This window comes from Arvicola amphibius, chromosome 2, assembly GCF_903992535.2.
Source record: "Arvicola amphibius chromosome 2, mArvAmp1.2, whole genome shotgun sequence".
Taxonomy (NCBI): domain Eukaryota; kingdom Metazoa; phylum Chordata; class Mammalia; order Rodentia; family Cricetidae; genus Arvicola; species Arvicola amphibius.
In genome coordinates, this window is record NC_052048.2 from 177,746,060 (window position 1) to 177,772,974 (window position 26,915).

General features: G+C 44.1%; 1 protein-coding gene across 1 annotated transcript in view; it reads right to left on the reverse strand.

The window, feature by feature from the left end:
• The window catches only part of Cep41 (centrosomal protein 41), a 41,907-nt gene extending 15,247 nt beyond the window's left edge, over window positions 1-26,660 (reverse strand). Inside the window, exons 1-3 of the mRNA XM_038320814.1 lie at window positions 26,541-26,660; window positions 12,256-12,319; window positions 2,737-2,784 (exon numbers count right to left, since the gene is read on the reverse strand). Coding sequence (XP_038176742.1) covers window positions 2,737-2,784; window positions 12,256-12,319; window positions 26,541-26,573 — 145 coding nt within the window. The 5' untranslated portion in view covers window positions 26,574-26,660. The remainder of the gene's footprint in view (window positions 1-2,736; window positions 2,785-12,255; window positions 12,320-26,540) is intronic.
• Between the last annotated feature and the right edge of the window lie 255 nt (window positions 26,661-26,915).

Consider the following 26,915-nt stretch of genomic DNA (forward strand, 5'->3'; position numbering starts at 1 on the left):
AGGATTAAAGGTGTTTAGGATTATTTACTTGGTGTTACTAATCAGTTCCATGAATTCCCCAAAAAACTCAGCACAAACTGGATGGTTACTTTGGAAGTTAATCTAAGCTTGATTTACCAAATATTTTAATAATTAGAGTCAGGCAATAATAATACCTTAAAAACTAACCATCTGTTAAATATATTACAGCTCTTTCTTGCAGGGAATTAAAACTTCTCTGTTTTAAAATGTCTTGAAGAGAGCAATTTGGCAAGTAAACTATTATTTCTAGAAAGTTCTTAGAGTAGCTTCTACTGAATAAAGTAAGTTAATAAATGTGCCTGGTTGCACACCCCAGCAGGCTTAGTAGAGTCCTCCCAAGAACAAGGGAGCTGCTATAGCAGTTCCCTCAACACCAACCTGCCCACCTAAAGAAATTTTTTATAAACTAAAATAGAGATAAACTAGACAATAAAAAAGCCAATAGCTTTCAAAGAGCTTGTATTTTGACATCTATCCATTGGTATTTCTTTGGGATTGTTACATAGCTTGAAATACCTGTAAGTAAAACATGTACACACTAAAATCCCCTGTGGCTAAACAGAGATGGTACCACACAAATAGCAAGCTTTGCTGTAGCATGTAGAATATCTTTTGGACAAGCCCTCAGAACCCACCACATACTGCAGCCTGGGCACTACATACCTGGTTCTGGTTTAGAAGGAGAGCCATCCGTAGGACTTTCTGACATTATTACTCAGAGATAAAAGATCAAGTCAAAGTCTTATGTGGAGTTTTAAGTTGTATAAAAAAAGATGACTTGGACGACTCTGTCCGTCTGTCCTCGCAAGAGCGAACACAGCTTTAAGAATGGAGCTTCTACTACTTGGGCTCCTCTCAGCCTCTGCAGGAGACAGACTATCCCAGCTCAGACACACTATCAAGCTTGGCTTCTCCAGTGAGTCCAGGGGCTGAGTTGGCCTCTCTTGAGTTACTGGAAGGACAGAGACCTGACTATCTAGGATGTCTCACACTAGGTTCAACTAGTGTCATCTAACCACCAGGTCCCAAGAATAGGCTTTGTCAATGGTCAATAGCAGAGAGCATCGTTTTCCCCAGGTACAGTGCAAAGAATGTTCAGGTTACAAAGGACTTCTGCGTTTTCAGGGTTCTGTTAAAATGTGTTATTAGCAAAGAAAAGGAGGTTGAACTCACAGAGGAAGACAAATAAAAGAAAGTAACAGAACAAGGTTTGTGACTTCACAGACAGACGTGGCATCTGAGGTGAGGCCAGCAGAGAGCTGGGTCTAGGATGACAAGAGACAAAGCAGCGTTCTCCATGCAGACCCAGAGGACACTTGCAACAGAAAGTGGGGCGGGGCAGCTTCTGAAATGCAGGCGCCAAACCAGAGTCTAAAGTGTTTCTTTGGGGATGAGCACAAAGCATCAGATGGAGAGGTGAGAGGAAGCCCATGACTTCTAAGGAAGGAAGGAAGGAATATGTTCAAGGATTCAGTTCCAAGAATGGTTCTATGCAGGAGATAGTCTCTATTAAAGTTTAGAGGCTCTGGAAGCCACATTGTACTCTTAATAAATGTTTTAAAGCAAGGTTTAAATGATCTGAATGGACTGGATCCTGGTATGGACATGTGAGCTGACACCTCACTTCAAATGGAAGGAGCTGAAAGAGGCCACAGCCCCAAACCGAAGCAGGCCGTGTGCCGAGAATGACAGCGGTATCGGTGAGTGAACAAGATTCATTTATAGTTCAGAAATTTAGCATGTACATATTAAGATAGATAACTGACATCATGTAAAATGAAAAAGAATGACCTGGTGACATTGTATTTATTATTTAATATTGAATATATACTCTAGGATGTCTATAGACCTGGGTCTTCTCGTCGACTGCAGCAAATAAAGAGGTAGAAAGCTGCCCCAAGGCCGCATCTACCGTGGGTTTCCCTATACTGCACAATTCAAATGGGACACCATCTTTTTAACTTAAAAAGGTCTGTTGGTCAAAAAAAAAGTTCTGATGTATTTCAGAATTGTAATTCCTAAGAAGATGCATGTTCGCAGAGTCAAATCCTGAGCTGGGGTAAGAGAGCCTCTTCCTATCAGCCAAGTACCCTGGCCCTGACTTCTCCTACTTAACACCAAGAGAATCCATCTTAGAAAACATCTTCTTTAATTCTGGCCTCAGCATGTACATTTCCTATCGACTGGTTTTGGATACAGATTAAAAAACAACGATTCTCTGTGAGGGCAATGCATTCAGTTACCAGCCAGATAGCTCTGCAGAAGATTAGCTTCTAAAGGGATCTGCATGAAATATGGTTTTTAATTAAAAGAAAACAGACTGCAATGAATGGCTAATGTGGAGCACTACGGACAAGTCGGCTTCCTCAGACCTCTTAGTCCTTCACGAACATTCGCCAATGAATACTTATAAGACCATTATGAATAGAGTTATTATTACCCTATCTCAGGTATGGACCAAATAAGAAGACCGAGCACTAGAACAAAAGGCCGGTGTCACTGCAGTATGACGGAACCAGAAGCCTGGGTTCTAACATGAAAATGCCCTACAGGATGGACCTTGAGCAGACACGGGGTGCCTGGCGTCTCCAAGCGCCAGCAGGCTCACCTGACCCCACAGCCCTCCACGCATGGCAGCTGTAGAGTGTAGCGGCCAGCTGACAGATGACTACAGAGTTCCATCACTTCTCCCAAGCCATCAAGAGTGGTACTCACTTTTTTTAATCTCTTCTAGCTTCTCAATGTATTTGGTCATACTGTTACCTAGAAAGAGAAGACACATCTTAGATATGCTTTACTGTTGGAAAATAGGTATCATCTGAAATCAGGCTGAGAGTGAGCACCCCCCCAGTTCCTCTGTCCTGTCAGTAGAGAACGTGGGACAAGAGGCAAATGAGCCACACGTGGTAAACAGCCTTGTAGATTATGCAGCATCAGCTAAAGAAACAGAACCAGGGAAATGCTCTGGTCCAGGTGTATTGCCCCAACCAGTGTCCAGTCTCAGGCAACACGGCCTTCATTCCCTTGTATTACCCTTTTAGAGTCAGAGGTTTCTTCCTCCTCATATCCCCCAAAGCCTTGTGTGGTTAGACATACAGAGGAAAATGAAGAAAGAAGCAATCATCTTTGAATGTCTAAAATCTGCCTCTGTGGCTGCTCAAGCAACTCTTTCCACTCCACTTTGTCTCTGTGGCTTCCCCTTCCCCCACTGTGTATTGCACTATTCATGCTGATGCTGCAGCCTGAACCAGACCACACAATCTGGGCACTAGTATTTACCACGGACTTGGTGTGCTGGTGTGTGCTACGGAGCACGCCCGGCCCTCATGTTTTATGGTCTGGTTCTACAATACTCAGCCCTAGCCAAGGTGGTTTGGAGCATTGTCATGCTTTAAAACCAGTCCATGATCATTTGGTTTCCACATGAATTAAATTCTAGCTTTCAAGCCAGGGATATTATTATTTTTTAAACTGAGGGTGCTGCAATTTGATTTGATTCAACATGGCAAGTTCTATCTTACACCTAAACATGGTAAATGAAAAACATTAAAAATAATTTCTCATTTCTACAGTTTTGCTCTTCTTTAGACCTTGAGATTCAGCCTAACCCAGATCAAAATAACGCTTTCAATGAATGACATTAATTCTGAACTTTCTTCATGTTTGGGTCAGAGACTGAGAGAAACAAAAAAGTTCCATTTAAACCCCCAAATATATTTTCAAAATAACACCATACTTAATTTGTTATTAAAAATTTACCATGAATTCAGCATAGAATAAACACTCCCTATTTTAGGTTTATTTTTAGTTATTATTGTTACTTTTGTCTGTTTTTATCTTAGGACACACACTATCAGGATAGGAAGGGTGCAGCACACCCCTAAAACTCAGATGGTATCCTTCCAGAATCTCAGAGAGAAATCGGGGCTGTTAAGGAGGCTTGTAGCCAGCTCAAGGGGCCCTGACTATGTTTCAGAAGACCCTCCCAAGTCCCCAAGAACCAGACAAGAGTTAAATACAATGTGTTTTAAGAGCTTTGGGTTTTTCTTTCTTGGGTCAAAGCTTTCTTCCTCCTTTTGTGGGGAGGATATACAGAGGGAGAGAAAGAAAGAGCCAATATTCCTTAAATGTCTAAAATAAGCCTTTGACCTGCAAACTGACCCAGGAATTCCACAGCAGAGACCATCAATTCTTCTGGATCCCCACCCTCTTCCCTACTGCAGCTCTGAACGCAAGTGTGGACTTGCCAGTCAACACATCGAGGTTTTGAAGAAAATGCCAATTAGTTTGCTGTTCAGCATCTTATAGACTTATCCTTAAAACACTCAACACAAGAGCCCCAGTGACAGGTCCCTTTCTGTGTCTCCTACACCGTGTGTGGTTGAAGCGGCAGTTTCTTTAGGTTTCTTTAGGTTTAGGGGGAGCTTCAGGCGATTTAGTCAGAAGACTGGGAGGAAAAAAAAAACCCTCATCAATTTGCCCAGCAATGCAGCAACTCACCAATTATTCAAGGATTAGCATTCCCACCCTCCCAGTTTCTAGTACGGTTCACAGAACCACCTGGCTTTTCCACTGCTGTTTTATTGTAACTGCTAGTGGAGATTGAACCCCAGGCTTCCTGCATGCTAGGCAAGGAGTCTATCTTAAGTGACAATCAAGTCCTCCGGTGGTTTGAAATGCCTTGTAACTTGTGTTCCTTCTTTGAGCACAGGATCATTTTGATGCTACAAATTGCCTGAGGGATGGAAAACAACAGCCAGCTCCATTGATTAATCTCTTATTAAAATATTGTAGTCACAACTAATACTGTTTATATTAACAAAGTATCTAAAATTTATATATGAATACATGTATTTTTTTTTTAATTTCTGCAGTGCTGGGGATTGAATCCACGGCCACAGATGTACTAACTAAGTGCTCTACCACTAAGCGATAGCCTGCCCTGAAAAGTAATCTCTGCACTAGCCACACTTCCTGCGGGTTTGCGCGGCACCTCATCTTACAGCAGCAGACCTCCAGCAGAGCGAGGGCTTCACCACGTTTGCTTTTCATACTGAAGGCAGAAAACCAAAAACCTCTTGCATTTGTTTCTACAAATACTTGGCAAAATTATGACCAAATTTAAGAGGCCGAGTAACAAAAGGCTGTTGTCTTCATAGACACTCACCCTTCCCCCGGGATGGAGGGGAGAGAGCAGAGGGTTTCCACTCTGCTTCAGCTGCAGACGGAGACAGTAGGAAGACTCCCCGGCCCCTTGTAAATGGCTTGAATAAGTATGAAAAGTGGCATTTTATCATGCATTTTATAGTGGTGTGTCAAATAAGGACTTTGTCTTAATGCATCTAATTGCAACAAAATGACTGGAAATGGACAAACTTCATAGGCCATTTATTTTTAAGCATGTCTTTTTATACCAAAGGAGCCTGAAAAGCTATCAGAGAACTAATCTTTTAAGACTTTTTGAAATCCAGTATTATTGCCAAATTTTCCTAAATAAGACTAATTAAAAAGCCAAATGAAGCAAAATAAAAGCTGAGCGGCTGTCCACTGCCCAGTACTGGATTTGAGCTCCCAGCTCTAGGAGGGAAGATGCCAGCAGCCTGCTGACTTTCAGCGCCGTCTTCATGGCTAGCCTTGAGCTCTGCTAGCCTTCATTTTCTAGAGTCCCTGCGCTGGCTTCCTCGCAGGGAGTGTGGCCTTTCCCTCCCCTCACTCCTACAGCAAGCTGTGTGCCTCTAACAAAGCATATATCACTGACTAAACTGCCTTATCTACCGTCTTCTACAGAAAGCCCAGGGCTATTTATCTGTGCACATTTATCTGTGCACATCCACACATAAAATCTTTATTCCTGTGTTCTAGTGTAGGAGACACTAAAAAGACATTAGCTGGATAAACATACTACAAAACTCTACCATTTGAAAAGTCCTTAGAGAAAGTTATTTTGTAATGTAAATCATCACATCCTGATTTGCCTTGCGTTTCATACATATCCGATCTTCTGATTTCCTTTAAATGACGTGCACTTGAATGATACACAATTATGTGACAGAGTGCACATATGAGCCTTCGACTCAGGCAGTCTAAAAATGCCTAAGGTGATATTTAGCTTCTACCTTGTTTACCACTGAAGTTACAATGAAAGATATCTAACAAGAGTTCTACAATTTGAATCAAGAGAAAGAAACAACTCAATTCTATCAGTAGCCCTGTGCAAAGACAGAGTACAATCGATTCACAGAGTGACTCGCTGCTTTGATTTTTTCCCCCATTGTGTTCCTATAATTTAATAACGTTATTTGTACTGAGCATGTAACAAAAGCAAATGATTCTGAGCAGCAGTAATCTAGAGAGGGCAAGATTTATAAGGCAGGAATTCAGTTGCTAAGAGACAGCTCCACGGCTTTATTTTTTTTCTTCAATATTTCCCTCCTCTATGGAGAAGTTCTTTTGGCTCAGAAGGAGCAGGAAGCGTGAACAGAGGCACAGTGGTCCTTTGTTAGCCCAGATCAGTTATACGTGGGTCTACAGCTTTCTGGTTTGTAAAAGCCTTTCACATACATTCCTTCCTTTGACGCAAGAGACAAATCAAATACCAAATGAAAACGAAGCGCACGTAGCCTGGAATGAGCTTGAGTGCTTAAGATCAAAACTATTAGTGAATCATCAGCAGAAGGAGTGACTAAGAGAGAGAAAAGGAAGTGATTAGTTGTGCAGATGTAACAAAAGGAAGGTGACATTCACAGAAATAAAGCAATCATGCTAGAAAAGACCAAGTGGAGGAGGGAAGCTAAGAAGCAAGAGTTAGAATGAAAACAGACGAGAGACAACAATGCAGAGACCAGGAGAGCGGGCGGTGCAGAGCGGCCCTAGGGAAGCAGAGCTGCAGAACACAAACCCAGAGAGGGTGCTGGCAACACACAGAGTCCTGCTGCTGGGACTGAGCAAAATAACTCAGAAGCCAGCCCACTCCAGGCATATTCTGGCAAAGGGAGGGGCTGGAGAGATATACCTAGGCACCTTTGAAACAAAGGAAATACTGGAAGTTCAGCATACCCTGCTGTCAGCCACAGCTGTACTGCAGGGCGCAGGTCTCTGGAGAACTGGAATCAGGAGCAGAGACCAAACAGCCTCTTTCAGGAGAAGAGGTCAGCCTCTCCAGAAGATAAGGAAAGAATAAAGGCTCACCTACTTAGCCTTAACATGGAAGCTGCCCACTCATTCTGCCCATTTCCACAGCTGTGGCTACAGAGCTTAAACACACCCTGTGCTCAGGTGAGACCTTCTCCCTGCAGCTTGGGCTCTAAGGTTTTCTCTAGTGGTTTTTTTTTTTTTTTTTTTTTTTTTTTAGCAGGACTCCTCAACATTTTCACCTACGGCAATGATAACCTTTGGGCAAAATGATGTGTTTAGGGCTCCCATAGGCCTTGATAGCCCCCAAAGGCTGACAGGCCGTACATCTTAGCATATAACCCACAGGGTTTGAACACCAGGGAGCTAAGTCACAAAAATACATGGAAATGTAAACATTAAAGATCTCTCCCTGAAGTTGATTGATGGCTAAATGTGAAACACACATACAAACCAAATGCTAGAATAGGATTTTTCTCCCACACTGACTATAAAGTACTTGAGAGTTTGAAGCAATAAGGCATGCTTTGGTTCTTCCAAAAGCTATTACAAAACTAGTTTGAGAGACTTTTGCTTCTAGGAAAGATGGGTAGATGTAATTTATTCCTCCAGCTAAGTCCCACAGAAACCCCAGACAAACCACAGCATAGGAACATACATCTGAAAATCATATTTCTGTTAAGAGTCTAGTATCCAGAATAAACAAAAGAACTTAAAATGTGGAAAAATAACCAGTTTTAAAATGAACAAATGATCCAAATAGACATTTTTCCATAGAAAATAAACAAGTGCCAATAAGTGCACAAAAAATGCGTTCATCATCATTAGTCACTGGAAACAAACAAATTAAAATCACAAGAAGATACTTCATGCCCATGATGGTGGACAAAGCAATGATGTGGAGGGGATACAGCCCTTTTGCATTGCTGATGGCAAGGTAAACTGGTGTGGTTTGGTTAGAAAAGTTTGGCATGTTCTCAGAAAAAAAAGTATCGTATGACCAGTAATTCAACTCCTCAATATCCAAGAGAACTAGAAACATATGTACAGAAAAACGTGCATACATAATGTTCTTAGACATACCATGCCCAAAGAGTATAAGTAATCTAAATGTCCGTCAACCGGTGAGCAGAGAAGCAAGCAGAATGCCTGTACAAGAGACCATTCCTGGGCAATAAGAAGGAACGAAGTACTGGCACATGCTGTTGCATGGATAAACCTTGAATACATTACACTGTGTCAAAGGGGACAGACACAACAGGCCACAAACACTACAACTCCATGTGCATGAGTGGTCAGAATAGGCATATTCACAGAAACAGAAAAAGACCAGTAGTTCTCAGCATAGTCAAGATGTTCTCTACAAATTGGTAAATAATTCCTATTAAAAACCAGCCATTTTGCAGAGTGTGGTGGTGCATGCCTTTAATCCCAGCACTCGGCAGGCAGAGGCAGGTGGGTCTCTGTGTTGGAGGTCAGCCTGGTCTACAGAGTGTGCAGAACAGCTAGAGCTGTTACACAGAGAAACCCTGTCTCAAAAACCCAAAACAAAACAAAACAAAAATCAGCCCTTTTACAAAAGTAAAGAAAACTATTCTAAAATTTATATGGAAAAGCAAAGAAATTAGACTAGTTCATATAATTTTGTAAAGAAAAACAGAATGGGAATAATGAGCCTAATCAATTCTGGGTATCCAGTTTACTATGCAGCCACATTAATCAAGACTGTGGTATTGACAAAAGGCTACACAAACAGATCACAGGAACAAAACACGGACCTGTAAATAAACCCACATAAATATTCTCCTGACTGTTGACACAGATGAAGATGCCAGAGCAGTCGGAGACCTGAAATTAGGAAGCTAATCTTCATCTAAGTCAGCCCTCTTTACATGAAAGCAGTTCAAAATGTATCATGGACTTAAATGTAAAACCTAAAAACTTTAAGGAAAAAAAATTGTGACAGAAAGTGTCTCTGGGATATAGTTTAGGTCAGGAGTTCTTAAAGTGGATGATTGGAATTATGATTACTAAAAGGAAACAGATAAAAGCGAACCTCATCAAGATAAAAAGGTTTTCTTCTTCAAAGATTGCCAGGAGGAGGAAAGACAAGCTACAGATGGAGAAAGGATACTTATAAACCATGCTTCTCGTAAAGGGCGAGCGTCTAGAATCCAGAAGAAACTGGAAATTCAATGGCAAAAAATGCAAGTAACCTGGTCAGAACAGGCATTTCAGCAAAGAAGACAGAAAACAAGCACATGCAAACCAAGAGTCCTCATTTGCTAGCCGGTGGGTGTAACTGTAATGCTATACGACTGCAAACCTCATCAGTACGGGAAAAGTAAAAGATGGCGCTGCCGCCAAATATAGGTGAAGATGTGGAGAAAATGGTCACGCATCTCCTACTGGTGGGAATGTTAAACGGTATAGCCACTTTGGAAAATAGTTTGACAGTTTCTTACAACCAGGAGGCAAAGGCAGGAAAATCAGGAGTTCAAGGCCCATCTTGGTTATAAAAGGTATCTGTGGCTAGTCTGGGCTACATGAGAGTCTGTCTCAAAAAGAGACAAAACAAACCGAATCAAACCAAACTACAAACTATGACCTAGCAATTGCCTCTAGGCAAAAAAAAAAAAAAAAAAAAAAAAAATCACTAAGACTTGCTTATACACAAAAATAATCTTTAAACGAATGCCTACCACACTTTATTTTTTATTTTATTTTTTATTTTGTAACTATCCCCCAGTTGGAAACAGTGCTAATTTCTTTCAACTAGCATTAAACTAAATTAAATTAATTTCATTCAACTAGTGATTAAACCAAGTACAGCCATACCAGGGAACAGCAATAACACAAAAGAACACACTGCTGCTACCCACAACAAACTTGAAGCTCCAGAGAATTCTGCCCAGTGAAAAATATCCACCCAGGCTGGATGCACACGGCTCTGTGGTACGGCAACAATCTAGCAAGTTTAAGGCCCCGTGTTTACTCTCCCCTCCCCCGCCAGTGATACACATGGGTAAAAGCTAGGAAAAGAAACAGAAGAACAGCAGAACACAATCCGAAATGCTGCCTACTGTACAGCTCCACAGATGCATCAGAAAAGACAATGACAGAATGACAGACTGGAAAAATTAGCAGTTGTGAAGGTTAAAGAGGGATGGGAGTGGAAAGTAGGCAGGGCTACTAAAGGACCACACGGGAATCTTTGTGAGGACGGCAGTAGCCCATAGCCTGGCTGCACATGTCGATGCTGTTATCACCATAGCAATAGTGCAGGCAGGGAGAAATGAGCAAAGAGTATGCAGAATTTCCATTTTGTTTCTTACAAATGCATCTGCATCCACAATTATTTTAAAATAAAAAGCTTAATTAACAAAAAGCAATTTAAAACTCGAGGGATATAAAAGGATTCTGGCATTTAATATGCATTACAAAATCAGATGCTATGTATTACATTAAAAATTAAAATTAATTTCAGATGCCATTATTAAGTCAAATTTTTGTTATGGATTGAAGAGATAGGCAGGGGTGGCACAAATTCCTACTTATTTCCATGAGAAAAACTTTATGAAGGTATAGATAAATCCAGATAGCAGAAATAAACCTGGGCTCTTAAATTTTGCTTGTTTATTGTGATACAAGAAATAGAACCCAAGGCCTAGCAAATGCTAGACCCGCACTCTACCAGTGAGCTATACTCCCAATTCCTTTAAAAGACAAAATTTTTAATTTTTAGTGATAGGTAGACCTCTGTGAGTTCACGGCTAGTCTGATCTACATGGCCAGTTCCAAGCCACTTGAAGGGATCTGTAGCACAAAAACATACAGAGGTAAAAAGATTTTGACTGAAATTCATTTATTTACGGTGGTTTTTAATAAAAGAGACGAGTCCCTTACAACACTATAGCACTGTGAGTCTTCCAGAAAGATACATGACTTGTTATTGGGGGGAAGCTGGAATTGTTGAGGATACTGCGGCAGAAGGAACACTTGGTGGCGGGGGGGACACAGGACAAAAGTCTAAGAGCCAGAGCATCAGGCTTGGTACCCACTCTCAGTGTTGACTTCCTCACCCTGTCAAAGACCCTAGTTTTTATCTCCTTCACTGAAATCTGAGTAAATTACAAAATCTCCAGGTCATGGTTTTCTCCTCTGGAACAGTAATTATGTTTTTATTTGCCTATCACACAAAATATGTGTAATAATAAATATCCGTGTAGCATGGAGATGCTTCGAAGGAATAGCACATGCAAATCTGGTACTGAAAACATTTGCATCTATGCTAGTTAGGAAATGCAGAATGGAAGAGCATGATTCTGAAGGCGACTGGAGAAAGGGAAGATGATTTAGACGGAGGGAGCCCTCCCCTTCACTCTCCTCAGGTGGCTTCAGACACCGCAGAGAAATTTTGAACTGCGAGGGAAAGGCGGAAGAGAACAGAAACAAGCAACTCAAACCTCACAAGACTGCAGAGCCACTGAGATCTGGGCAGCAGCAGCAGAAGAAGAACTCAGGAGAGATTCGGACAGTATGGAAATTAGCAAGGTTCTCTTGCAACTGCTTTCACCTAGGGGCAGCTCTAATTCACTCTCGGCTGGCATTTTAGCTCCTCTCAAGCAGGTCAGCCCCCACCTGAGTCTTGGTGCTCTAATTGCAAAGCCACAACCCACAGCCGTCCTCCTCTCTAGCGGAGTGCACACTTTTACATGCAGTCAGCACTGTGCAAACACGGGGCTGAACAAACACGCACATGTGTAATCTATCGCTGTCAGTTTGATGGAGCACACTTGAGGTGCTCCAAAATGGAGTGTGGCCTCCTGGTATTTACTCAGCGTCAGGCCTGTAACTTATTCAACAATGGCTTCAATTCCTACGATTTCCTTTTCTTGATTTAGATGATTTTAATGGGGTAAGCAACAATAACTGAAATTACGTGAGTGCGAAATTTTACTGGTAACAAGAAAAACAGCTTTCAAAGACATCAGGCAAGACAATAAGAAACTTCCAGCTATGGTTGACCCCAGTTTGATGGGCTCTTTCCTGTCTATCAATAGCTATTAGATTTTTACAATTCTGTTTCTGATTGTGACTTACCAGTATCCAGTCTTGACTTGATATGTTGATACCTTGGGTTCTGTGGTATCCGTCTGGTCAGGTACTACGACAGAAGACAATTCACAAGGAAGGGGTTACCGTGAGGGTTGTGGTGGGAAGAGGAACACACGCTGAAATTTCAGGTTCTAGTGACAAACGAGGTTCAGAGGGTCAGAGCCCTTACAGAAAGGGCTCGCAGTACATTTCCTCCAGTGGAGGTAGTTACCTTGTTCCTATTAAAACATTTCCACATTTTATCAAAATAACCTGAGTGCTGTGTGCTAAGGAAAAAAAAAACCTTAGGAAGGTTATCTTCCCATGAAGTAGCTACGCTGCTTGTTCTCTTTTTAATGTCATTCTTTTCATGATGGCTTCAGGGCCATCTCCTCTGGACACTCCTAGGTCTTATCCACAGCTCCCTACAGTGTGGCAGGCGGGATCCAGATGCTCCAGATGCTGGCAGGCTCTCTGGGGCTCCACAGATGTCACTGCCATGGCATCTGCTCTGTGGCAGCTGAGGCTCATGTGGGCTCAGGGTGAGCTTACGGTCGGCAGAGATGTCTATGTCAGATTTGCCGTGTGTTGTGCTATGTTCTGGTAATTAACCCTTGGAATCCAAGTGCAGACAATCCCCCATATTAAATCCCTGAGGTGAACACAGAAGCCAGTAAGAAAGGGCAAGCTCGGAATAAAGAGCGCCTGCGCTGACCTGTTTCTAGTCTACGGATATGAAAAGCATGTGTTCTGGACAGGGACCTTCCAACCTTCATCTCCTGCACATGATCCCATGTTGCATGGGTGGGGACTGTCTCTCCTAATGTCACCAGTTCAGGCAGATAACCGCTAAAAGTGCCTTTCCTCAACTTCTCTTTGGCAAAACTTTTGTCCTCTGTGAAGCTGCCTGAGGCAGAAAGAGACACTCTCCTCCTGGCCTGCAGAATATGGAACCCCATCCCATCCTCCACAATTAGATCTTTTCCTCTAGTTTGAGATTTTCTTGAAGACAGGGACAACGAGTTGCTCGTGTTTGTGGGACCCAGTACATGCTAAGTCCATTTTTACTGTTGCTCCAGTCAATTGCTGATTATTTGTCTGAGGACTAAACTATACTACCTAGTTCCTAAGAGAGAATGTCAAACTTATAAAGACTGGATCACCTGCCTTAGCAAACAGCGAAGGACAAGCATGCTGTTGGGGGAACTGTGAAATAAATCACACCTTTCAGGATGGCCTACAAAGCACAGAAACAGTCTAGCATTTTTATGATTTATGCAATCAAAGCCCAAGAAGAATTTTTTAAAACTGAGGGCAGTACGACCAGAGAGATGACTTGATGGGTAAAGATGCTTTCTACCAACCCCAATGACCTGCATTCATCCCTACGACCCACATGGCAGATTGTCCTATGGCCTTAACATTACATGCACGCATCTGTGCACATACACAGTGAAATAAAAAAAACCCGACAAAACAAAACTGGGGGTACCTACAGAAAATTATCCATTTTTAATTTTTTTAAATTTTGCCAAGTAAGTACACAAAATCCTCACAACTTCCACTTGCTATTTTATTTTTTAGGTAAGTAATTTGTTTTTAATTAAATTAATTTTTAAATGGCACAATACATAATCTATCTGCTTTTTTTTTTTTAACACTGAGGATCAAACCCAGGGCCTCTCATATGCTAGGCAACCAAACTATACCACTATACGCCAGCCTCACCATCTGCTATTTCAATTACCTAAAAGGTTAAAAAAAAAAAAAGCCCTCAGGGTAAAAAGGTCAGTTCCTTCATGTTATTAAAAAGCCAATGACGTTGTCTGTGTTTTTCACTTCACACCAGGCAAGTAAAACCTTTATTATGAACACTGAGCACTGATCCGCTGCTAGTTTGCAATCATTGAGCTGACTGAGCCTCAGAAATATGGTGGAAAACTGGCTTCCTGTTGTGATCAGTAATGGCTGCCTAGAAGAGCAAGAAACAACGCCAGCTCCGACACCTTCCCTAGATGAAGACTGAGACGGTTCTTAAGAGATAGAACAGCAGACAGACACAGAGAGAAACCGGAGGCCAGGTTCCCAGAGGCAGACAATATCATGAAAAATTAAACAGGGAACTAAGTCCAGCAAAACAACACACACACACACACACACACACACACGTTTCACTTATCTTCAGCTTCAGCTGAGGGACTTTTCCCCCTAGTCTATATTTTTTATCATTTCTATACCCTATTTCCTGTTTTTACTTTTGTTTTGTTTCCTAGCAAAGCTTCTTTTGAAAAATTCCAGGCTGGTCTCTGCTGAACCATGGATATTTGTCCATCCCTCGGCCAAATAGCTGAACCGTGAGGGTGCCTCTGGGGACCAGGTGTGGTGGCAGCAGAATGATGAGGGAGGGAGTGTGGACAGCTGCAGCTGTGGAGGCCTCCCCACCCCCGGTTTTCCCTTACATGGACTAATGAGAAATCCATATGCCGCTGGAGAAAAATGTCAGATTTCTTTCCCGAGTTCTCATTTCTGTTCAGTTTTTTAGTCCTTTCTAGGACCTGAATGGACAGTAAGCTCTGTGTGCTACATTGCCAGCGGAGTGCCTTAGGCTGTGAGGAAGAGCCACACTTTCTTCCTGAAAACTCCTGCTTTGGGGATGGCTGCCTCTTGACCTACTGACCAACTGGCTTTGTTTCCATGATATACACAGGCTGGAATGGTGGGAAGTGGAAGGCCTGTGACAAGAAGCCGGTTCAAGAGAGACTGTTCATTCCTTCTACAAACACTTAGTGAGTGCCATTCATTCCATGGACATTTATTACTGAGGGCCTGGCAGAAGCAGGTCCCTCTGAGGAATGCAGAGGTAAAAACAGGCCTGGCCATCACCCCTTGCTCCCTGCGGCTAGTTGATGTCAATGTGACAAGAAGAGGGAATGGAGGGGATGGGGACACATGAGACTAGTACCTTAACAAGGCCAAGAGTCAAGAACTGCTGCTAAGAGAGTGATGAATTCTGAGAGTCGGTGGGTAGTGAGAACAGTGGCGTGTGGGCTCTACAAGGCCCCAATAATAGAGAAGCCCAGGTGAAACGTGAGGACAAAGTGTAGGTGTCATCTCAAGAAAGCTAGTCATCACTGGAAGGCATAGAGTACTGGGGACTCTGAGGGAACAAATGGCACTGGAGAGGCAGGGCAGGGGAAGATCACAGAGCACCTTCTATCGAGAAAACCCAAGGCACTTTTCATCCTGACCTGTCAATCAGTGGTTTCCAATAGGTGCAATTTTGCCAGCTCTATGCCCAGGGACATTTATCAAGATCTGGAGACATCTGGGTTGTTACAACTGAGTCGTGGTGGTGGTGGTGGTGTTGGTGTTGGTGGTGGTGTTGGTGGTGGAGTTGGTGGAGGTGGTGGTGGTGGAGGTGGTGGTGGTGTTGGTGGTGGTGTTGTTGGTGGAGGTGGTGGTGGTGTTGTTGGTGGAGGTGGTGGTGGAGGTGGTGGTGTTGGTGTTGTTGTTGGTGGAGGTGTGTTGTTGGTGGATGGGGAGGGGGTGGGGTAGAGGAGGTGGGGGAGGTTGGTGGAGGTGCGAGGGGTGGTGTGGTGGTGGTGGAGGTGGGTGAGGAGGACGGTGGTGGAGGAGGATGGTTGGTGGGTGGTGTGGGGTGGAGGTGGTGGTGGAGGTGGTGGTGGAGGGGTGTGGAGCGTGGTGGTGGGTAGGTGTGGGTGAGCGTGGTGGTGGACGGTTGGACGGGTGGTGGTGGAGGAGGTGGTGGTGGTGTTGTTGGTGGAGGTGGTGGTGGTGTTGTTGGTGGAGGTGGTGGAGGTGGAGGTGGTGGAGGTGGTGGAGGTGGAGGTGGTGGTGGTGGTGGTGGTGGTGGTGGTGATGGTGATGGTGGTGGAGGTGGTGGTGGTGATGGTGGTGGAGGTGGTGGTGTTGGTGGAGGTGGTGGTGGAGGTGGTGGTGGAGGTGGTGTTGGTGGAGGTGGAGGTGGTGATGGTGGTGGTGGAGGAGGTGGTGATGGTGGTGGTGGTGGAGTTGGTGGAGGTGGTGGTGGTGGAGGTGGAGGTGGTGATGGTGGTGGTGGTGATGGTGATGGTGGTGGTGATGGTGGTGGTGGTGGAGGTGGTGGAGGAGGTGGTGTTGGTGGAGGTGGAGGTGGTGGTGGAGGTGGTGGTGGAGGTGGTGGTGGATGTGGAGGTGTTGGTGGTGGTGGTGGAGGTGGTGGTGGTGGAGGTGGTGGTAGTGGTGGAGGTGTTGCTAGCATTTCCTAGGAAAAGGCAAGAGAGACTGGGTAGCATCCTATAACAAGAGAGACTGGGTAGCATCCTATAACAAGAGAGACTGGGTAGCATCCTATAACAAGAGAGACTGGGTAGCATCCTATAACAAGAGCCAGCCCAGATGTCGACAGTATGGAGCTTGAGAAGCCCAAGAGGAGAGGACTGGGAGTCACTGAAGGTTTAGGGAGGAGTCATGAGATCTTCTTTACATTTTGGGATGATCTATCTGCACAATATGGAGAACATGATCATAGTCAAGAAAAGAGGCACAAAAATCAGCTGAGAAGCTCATGGCAGCACAGAGAAGAAGAAGGTTTTGAGAATTCTCTGCAATGTGAAGCTGGGGTTGTAGCTCTGCCTAGTGCCTGCCCCTCCATCTTTAACATGTAAAATCAACATGACTACTCATGGACCACCATAAAAAGAGGGCAGTATCACCTTAACTCCCAGAAAAAGTAGTGAAAGAAAAAGCACATATGGAAAAACTTTATGTAGGAAGTTTGGGGACATATTAAGCAGGGATGTTTGTAGGTTATCAAAAATAGAAGTGTCCAGCTGACTACACGGACATCGAGATCTGGAGAAAACTAGGTTAAAAAACAATTTGGGAATTATTCATATATAGGCTATGAAGCCAGGGGGACTATCCAAAATCACTCTACTAACAGTGTGCACTAGGAAGACATTTCCCAACCTTGACAGTCAGGTGGGGAAGAGCCCTGGCTGGGATGCAGGAAAGGCCAAAGGAAGGGGACTACAAAAACTAGGAGAAAAGATTTACAGGAAGAAGGAAGGAGTCAACATGGAACAAAGCTGTCAAATCCAAGAACAAGAGGCCAAGCAAGAATAGACAAACAAGAATCCAGGTCAATTAACAGAACAGAAAAGTAAATTTGGATTTACAAATCAGGACATTGTTGATGGGGCTAGATGGAAGCAATTATAGGAAAGAAAGAAGGGCAGAAGCAAAAACAATAGGTCAAATGTATGAGGGTGAAGAAGGAGACAGACCGTCTTTCTGTTTTTTTCTCTAGACTTGTCAAGGTGAACTCTCTCTTTCCTCTCCCTTTTCCTCTCCTCGCCTCTCTCCTCTCTGTGGTGATGTTTATGTATTTTGGGACGGGGGAGGATAAAGGAGAGATTTAAGGATGTGTACAGATGAATGGGCAGAGGCCCAGAGTCCAGGTGGAAGGGGCAGCTTTTGATACAAATTTAAAATAAAGATTAAAAGAATCTATGGTTATAATAAAGCTCATCATGAGCGGGCAGCAAGTTGAGAAAGTTCATGTTTGTAAACTACCACAGGCTTTTTGGAAATGACCAGCTGTGTCAAAGACACTTTAAGGTCACTTTCCTGTGGCTCTGACAAACACCATGACCACGGCTCCATGTCCTGATTATAGTCCATATTGGGAAAGGGGCTCTACCCTGTACACCTCTCAGTATCTGTTACAAAACCTTGTGCTAACAAAGCAGCAGGAAGTGTTTGCCAGATACACTGAAACTGGGCACAGTGGCAGACACCTGCAACCCAGCTCCTTTGGGGGGTTAGGTGTGAAGATATGAGTTCTAGGACAACTTGGGCAACTTTGTAAGAACCCAACTCAATACACACATGCTAACACACATACAAAAACAAAAACAAAACAAACAAACATGAAGGTCCATGCATACTCTGTAAGAACCCAACTCAATACACACATGCTAACACACATACAAACAACAAAACAAAACAAAACAAAAAACCCACAAACAAACAAACATGAAGGCCCAAGCACACTCTGGTACCATAAGAGTAGTTCAACATTCAAGACTCTTAGAAGTCTGAAAAAAGATTGCCCAGACACTGGGCTGAGAAGGCAGACTTCCTGGAAGAGTGAGTACTAGATAACAGGGATGGAAAAAGTATTCCAAGTGGAAATAAATTCTAATAGCAAAGCCATTTTAAGGGTATGTTTGGAAAACAAACTGTTCCTATTTGCTGAAGAAAGCTGAAACTCAGCAGAATGGCAACCATTCCTCTCATTTAGTGAGCACATCCTATGTTGTTTGACATCTGACTAAGCATTTTATCTACTTCGTCTCATTTAACGATCAGCCACTGTGACTCTGAACTCCTGCCAGGGTCTTCACATGAGCTCACTGGTAAGTTTCCACGGATCCAGGAAGCTCTGTGAAACATTCTGTGTGCGTGCATTGCCTCTGCCAGGGTCCTGGGCATCCACCGAATTTCCAAAGGAGTATGTAATCCCCCAAATCTCAATAACCGTCAGGATGTGGGATTCTGGGCCATAGATAACGCTGGACCTGGAGAGCGAGGCTTCAAATGGAGAAGCCTGACTATAGATCAGGAGTGAAGACTAGCCCTTTCAACATGAGTCACAGTGAAAATACCGAGGTGTGAGGCACACAGTCACGACAGAATTTTAGCAGTTTTCTTCTTTGCAGATAGACACAGATTTGTGAAGATATGAATGTGGGAGAAGAAAGATTAATGAGACGTCTGCAATGGCATTTTTCTGAAGGAAAACTACAACAGATAAAAAAAACACACCAACAGCAGCAAAATGTCTGAACCACAGGTGCTTTTCTGATTTCCCAGCTCTCAAAACAGGACTCACATGCTGTTTGGCACACTTCAATTTTTTTTTAAAGACACTGTATATTTGGTTCAGATCCACCCTACTTTTATATTCACAAATGGGGTGGGGTGTGAATACTGGTCTTGAGGTAATCTCATATTAAAACAGGTTTTCAAAGAGGAACTTCTGAAATAGGTGTTTTAATTGGTCCAATTATGTTAATATCAAACAATCATCTTGGCCCAAGACTCCATGTATAACAATACCGACTTTCTAAGTAGCTACTACCTATGGCAGACTGTACTTTTCAAGATGGAGTCAAAATCTTCCATCCCGTTAGATTGTGGTCTTACTGTCTGCTGTCTAAGAGATGGGGCCTAGGCCTTCCCTCATCTCTAGACTCGGGTGAGCCTGGGGTATGACATCTAAGCTGTGATGGTAAAGGTGGTTCTCTTGGCCGCTTGCTCTTAGAACTCAGCCACCAAGTGTGGGAAAGTCCAGTCCATATGGAAAAGGACATTGGTAGGAGATTATTAGCTCCAGTCAACAGACAGCACTGATGGACATACATGTAAGTGGAGTTTTTGAAAAAAACTCTAGCTTCAGGCTGTCTGCAAAATCACATGCGCTTTCATGAGATAAGCATGTAGCAGAGCTAAGAGCCAGAAGAGGTAATGGCAGAAGGGCTCCTGTCAAGCCACTAAATAAAGGCACTATTCATAACAAACCAACATATACCAGGAGTAGTGCCCTACCCTTATGTCTTCTGCCAGGTCTCTTAGGGCTAACAACGGCAAAAGTCCACACTGTCTGAACTTTACCGTCATGTACTACATGACTGTAGTTCTCATGCCCGCTACCCAACATCAAAAATCTACTTGCCAAAAATAATGGATATTTTTCCTTGAACTTTCTCAATCCTTTTATACCACATGATAGAATATAATGGAACACATGCACACTTGTTCCTACGGAAATTGGCTTCAGTAATATCTCTCTCCCCTGACGTTCCATTGATACATGACTCATTCCTCTGTCAGCCCCCTAATTACTGTGTTTGTCAGGATTCCACCTCCTCAATCAATAGACTCCCTGCGAGTCAAAGACTTAGACTTACTTCCTTTTATAGGCTTCTAATCTCCAAATGGTGGAATTTTACCCTTAGCTTCTCCTTTCGGTTTTAGACATATACTCATTTATTCAAAAGTACCTGTGAGCCACCATGCCTGACAAGAGCAGTGCAGGAGACTTAGGTCCCACGGCTCTCACAAGCATGTCAGAAAAACAAGTCCATAAAATCACTGTGGATGATGATAAACTGGAACAGAGAACAGACTGGACGGATGCTCCTAACCTCACTCCCTCCCGAAACCTCAGTAAGACTTCGTTAAAAACTATCTTAAGATATAAACAATGCCAAGTCCAGAGAGTGGGAGAAATGGCAGCAATCAAACACCAGAGTTCTCAAACTCACAGAGAAGCTAGTGACTGAGAAGGCAGAACCCTAGGGAATGAGTAATTAAGTGGCTGGCAGGGGAATAAGCCATATATCACTAGAGATCAACATGTGAAAATGACTTGATAGACTTAGGACAGCTGAAAAATAAGGACTGCCAGGGAAAGCCAAGAACAATCTTGAAAAGGCCAAAGAATGAGCCGCCTCCAGCATCTCCACAGTGGGACTAAAAGGAGTGGCTGAATCAGGGCTGATGAAAGCTCTTTGGAGCTGGCTCTCCAAATCACACCCTCACACACATACACACCACTGCACGAGGCAATTATTCCTTGCCCATCTTGGTAAATGTCACCATCTGTAGCTCACCATCAGCAGGCCTCTTAATGAAAAACAAAACAAACAAAAAAAAAACCCTCAATATCTCAATCACCTTTTAAAATCGCCTACCCAGAAACATAAATTGAAAACTGATGGTTAAAAGAACTCTAAAAACATCTTACCTTGTCTAAGAATATCAGTGTCCTTATAAAAAGAGAGTACCAGTGGCTGGAGAGATGGCTCAGTTGGTGAAGTGCTTGCCATGCAAACCAGAGACTTGAGCTCGAATTCCTAGCACTCACATAAAAGGCTGGGCATGATGGCATGTATCTGTGGCCCCAGCAGTAGGAGACTTGGGCAACAGGATGGGGACAGGCAGATTCCCAGAGCTCACTGACCAGCCAGCAGAGCTTATCCCAGGAACTCCAGGTTCAGTGAGAGACCCTGTCTCACAAGATAAGCAGCAGAGGAAGACACTAAATGTCAAGTTTTGATCACACACGCACAGGAATGAACATGTACACATGCACATACCACACCTACATCCATAAATTTTTTTTTAAAAGACAGAGTCTCACTCTGTAGCCCTGACTGCTCTGGAACTCACTATGTGGACCTGGCTGGCCTCGAATTCACAGAGATCTGCTTGCCTGTGCCTCCTGAGTGCTGGGATTAAAGGCGTGCGCCACTATGCCCAGCTTTACAAGAAAAATTTTAAAAAACACAGGACAACTTTTTAAAAAGAGACATCAGGGAACTGCCTCTTTCCTCACATACACTGTGAGGACATCATAAGAAGGTAGCTATCTACAAACAAGGGCAGTCCTCACCAGAAATGGAATCAGCTGGCACCCAGAGCTTCAAGACATATTGTTAAGTGGGGGGAAAAGCAAGTGAAAACACCATATGTACAATACAACATTTATGCAAAATAAAATTACAATATAAATCTCTCCTTGCCACCCGACATAAAATGTGTAGAGAGAAAGTTTTGGAAATGATAATTATGAAAAAAATTATAGTGATAGTGGTGTAGGAAATTTTCCTAAATATAAAGAAAAATAAAAATAAAGTTTGATAGTAACAATTACAAGCAGTGATAATGACGTAGACACATTATTCATAAGAAGTGTAGACTCAAAGTAAAAGCAGACAGAAACTCCAGGAAAAACAAAAAGCAGGAAGGAATTTAAATTCTAATTTTTATCAGCTATCTAAAAAACAGTATCTATGCAGTCAGCAACAATGGCAAGAAAAGGGAACACAGGGCTCAAGTGTTAGAGCAGGAAGCCCCATGGAGAGGCCCATGCCTGTACTCCTAGCACTCACGAGGCTGAGGCTGAAGTGAGGTGAGTTCAAGTTGTCCAGACTCCAGTGGACATGTTTTGTTTTCCGAGACAGGGTTTCTCTGTGTAACAGTCCTGGCTGTCCTGGAACTCACTTTGTAGACCAGGCTGGCCTCGAATTCACTGAGATCCGCCTGTGTCTGCCTCCCTGGTGCTGGGATTAAAGATGTGTGCCACCACCTCCCAGCTGTGAGACCCTATCTTAAAAGGAAAAAGAAAGAAAAGGAAAAGACAGGGAGATATTTTGCTGAAGAAGTTGTCTAGATGACAGATGATAACAGAACCGAATGAAAAGACTGCCAGTTTGTGTCCATTCAGGAGATACAAACTAAAACCACAATGAGGGTTGGTGAGATGACTCAACAGGTAAAGGCACTCAGTGCCAAGCCTGCCAAGCACACGCTGGGAGGAAGAGCCAGTCCTCCATGTTGTCCCCTGCCCTCCACACACATACTATAGCACACAAGCACTCCACACACAAATGGTTTTCTTTTAATCCCACAATGAGATAACACTATGTACCTAGTGAGAGCAGCTATAACAACAATGACAATAACAGATGTTAACAACGTTTTTGCAGAACCTAAGACTCTCATTCACTAGTAACAGGAATGGAAAACAGTACAGCCTCTCTATTAAAACTAAACATATGCTTACCATACAACTCAGCCACTGGGTCCCCACTTATCTTACAGAAATGAAAATTAATGCCCGCACAAAAAGCTGTACCCAAAGACAGGTATCTTTATTTCTAATAGTCCCAAACTGGAAGCAACCACAATGTCTTATGTTGACTGAATGAGTTAATGAGTGAACAAACTGAATATCCAAACTACAGGAATTGGTCATCACTAAGGCATCGACTGCACGCTCACCCTGATGTGTCTCAAGGACATCATCCTAAGTAGAAAAAGCCATCTGGAAAGGTCATCTATTGGGCGATTCTATTCAAATAGCACTCTTAGGATGGCAGAAGTACAGAGATGGAGAACCGCTTTGTGGCTGCCAGGGATGAGGGCAGGACTGGGAGGGGCAGCAGGAGAGGAAACTGGGTGTGAGTGGAGAGGCAGAGGAGCTACAGCAACACTACAGTTCTCCCTTGTGACTGCTGCTCTACAAGGACGCAAATTAGACTATACCGAACCTGCATCTGTGCGAGATGGCCTACAACTACGCACAAATTGCGCAGACTTTACTACTCTAGCTCTCGCGTACTTGCGGAATACAGTGAAAGGCGCAGACCACTCTCACGATGTTAGCACCTTTCTGCAAAGCTTTGAAAAGGGACATCACAGTGAAAAACGGCTCTTAAAAGTGATGGGGCTCTGAGAGATAGATATCTCAGTCAGTAGAAGGATGGCTGGCCAAGCATGAGGGCCTGACTTCCAGTCCCTGGGATGTGCTGCCCAACTAGCCTAGCTCAGTGCTGAGTCCCAAGTCAAAGAGAGAATGTTTCAAACCAAAACAACAACAGCAAGAAACCCAAGGTGAACAGCATCGGAGGGGAGAACCTGAGGTTGCTGACCTATACACACACACCCATACACATACAGGGCCCCCCACATACCCACACACATGAACTCACATACACGCATGCAGAGATTCTCTCTCTCTCTCTCTCTCTCTCTCTCTCTCTCTCTCTCTCTCTCTCTCTCTCACACACACACACACACACACATAGATACTCCCCCCCCGACACACCACAGCAGATATTACAACCAATATAAGAATTAGAAAATAAAGTTAAATTTCTTAAAGCATAAAGACAAAAATATAGAGACGGGAGATTAAAGTGAAAAAAAAATCAGAACCATGGGTCTAATCTCAAAAAACGAATGCAAGAGCCGGGCGGTGGTGGCGCACGCCTTTAATCCCAGCACTCGGGAGGCAGAGGCAGGCGGATCTCTGTGAGTTCGAGACCAGCCTGGTCTACAAGAGCTAGATCCAGGACAGGCTCCAAAGCCACAGAGAAACCCTGTCTCGAAAAACCAAAAAAAAAAAAAAAAAAAAAAAAAACTGAATGCAAGAAAGAGGGCGGAGAAAATGAAGTCGACAATAAAATAACTCAAGAAAAAAAAACAGCAGCCTAGAAAGATACCAGTTTCTGGTGTTTGCCAAAGCGAGCGGAAACAGACCACAGCGAGGATCTTTTCGTGAAATGTCCCGACGTCAGGAATAAAGGGAGGCTTCCTGAAAGGAGAAACAGGCCACAAAGCAACAAGATGGCTTTGGAGATTCCTACAGAAACGCTGGCTGCTGGGCCATTGAGCAGTGTTTCCAAGATGTTGACGTTTCCAACCAAGAATTCTATCCTCAGCCACACTCTCAAGCGAGAAAAAGGAAAACCAAAAGGTGAATGTAGAATATAAACAGTTTTAGACATGCCTTACTTTTTAGCTACAGAAGGAATTATGCATTCTTTCTCATGATTCCTGGAAACTTGCCCTCTACTCAAGGAAGGCCATACACCCAGCAACTGTTTGTACCCCCCGCACCAACATTCTCTTCCTCCTGGATCCCTGACTTCATTAACGAGAGCCAACGAGTGGTCCCAGCTGGGAATCCAAGTTATCCATCTCAGTGCCCTCTCTCGAGGGTGACCATGCCTGCTGGAGGGGTTCACACCTCATGTCTCCCTAACTCTGTCCCTACTTCCTAACCCCCGTCTAGACACACATCAACAGAGTCACCTCCTCAGTCTCTCTCTGCTTCTTGCCTTGGCCTTCTCAACTCCATCCTCCACGGTGTGGCTGCAATTGTGCCTAGCATACAAATCTGACCACACTACCAAAACTTCAAGGTTTCTTGAGTTCTGACCAACAGACAGAAGTACACTGTCACCCTACAGCCACCTCTCCCACCCCATCACACGCATCTCATGTTAATATTAGTTGACAAAACATTTAAGTTTATTTACAGGACACAGTACAGATGTGCACACACTGTGGAATTATCAAGTTAGTAAACACAGTCATCACCTCACATTTTGTGACGAGAGATCTGGGATGTTCTCTTAGTAATCTGAAATATACATTATTTTTAGCCATCCTCCTGTATAACAGACCTCAGAATTTTAGTTGTAACAAACTTGCTATCCTGTGACCTGTATCTGTGCATCTCTTTGTACCCACATCCCCAACTTCTGGTGACCACTATTCTACTTTCTTCTTCAACGAGTTGGATTTTATATTTTATATTCCAAAACGGAAGTGACACTGTGTAGTATTTACTATCAAGGTTGAGTGGTGGTGGCGCGCACCTTTAATTCCACCACTTAAGAGTCAAAGGCAGGCATAGATCTCTGTGAGTTCGAGGCCAGCCTGGTCTGCAGAGCAAGTTCCAAGACAGCCAGCACTACATGTGAGACCCCGTCTCAAGAAACCAAAAACATAAAATAATAGACATTATTATCATGGCGCTCCAATACACATGTCACAGTTTCTCTGGACACCAGGCATTTGCCAAGAAAGACCTACAACTGGGTTTGGTCTGAAGGCACACAAGGCCGCTCTCAACCTGCCTCCATAGACTCCTACAAGGGCTTGATGGGAGCTCATTTCTCCTTAGCTTTGTTCGCGCTGGGCCACGTAGCACGCTCTTCACCTGACTAGTGAACGGCCTTGATGTGTCGGACCCTTCCGACTCCAGAACCTTCCTCGTTCTCTCAACTGAGTTTTATCTTCCTCTAACATCTTCCCCCAATCACACCGTACTCAACTCCAGTTTAGTTCCCATCACTATACTGAACTCACAAAGGGTGGAGACTTGGTTGTTTTCTTTGTAGGTCTAGAACTTGTTGGGTAAGCGTCAAATCATACTGGGTGACATTATAGTGCAGAAGGGCATTGGAAGGTAAACGAGATGAATAAAGTAAAAGGTACACTAGAAAGCGCCCCATTTTGTTCCCTTTGCAAGGGCTTGGTCTGCTTGTATCCCGACCCTCAGAAGTGATGGGCCCCTTCATCTCCTTCCACGTTTCTGGAGTGTCTTTTATTTTTTGTTTGGCAAGTGTCACTCCTAGACAGTAAACTCTTTGAAGGCAGGGGCTGTGTCTTTACTATTTGGCTCCTCCAACCCTCCAACACTGCTGTCAGGTCAGCATTTGCGGGGGAGCACGACTGTCACCACGGGCGCCTCCTGCCGCAGAGCCTTGGCCTGCCCCGCCCCAGGCCCTGCGCTCGGCCCCCTCCTCACGCTGGCTACTTCCCGCCTTCCAGGCGGCGGAAGTGGCCGGCTGTTCGTCCCTGCCCACGTGGCGCCTTTTCCGGTGCGCCCGCCCCCTCCGGCTCTCGGGTCCGGACCTGGCCCTCACCTCAGGATTCCCAATGTGCCTCCGGGCAGACATAGCTGCTCCAACCGACCACGCTCGGGGTTCTAGCCTCACGTCTTGCTACTAATCTAGCTTCCTACCCCCACAGCCCGCTCAGCCGCCTCCCTGTAACCTCTCTTCCGATTGGCCAGGCTGCCCAGGCCAGCCAATAGAAGCTCCGTTTACTGTTTCGGCTGGGAGAGGGAGAGCGAGAAGCCGCTCAATGGTTGCCAAGGGCAACGCGGGACGCCCGCTAGCTCAGTTTTCGGTGCTGGGGCCTGCCGGCCAGCTCCAGCCCGAAAGCGGGAAGAAGGGCGCGGGGGAGGGGAAGGCTGCGCCTGCGCAGAACTGAGGCGAGGGGCCCGACCTGAGGCCAAA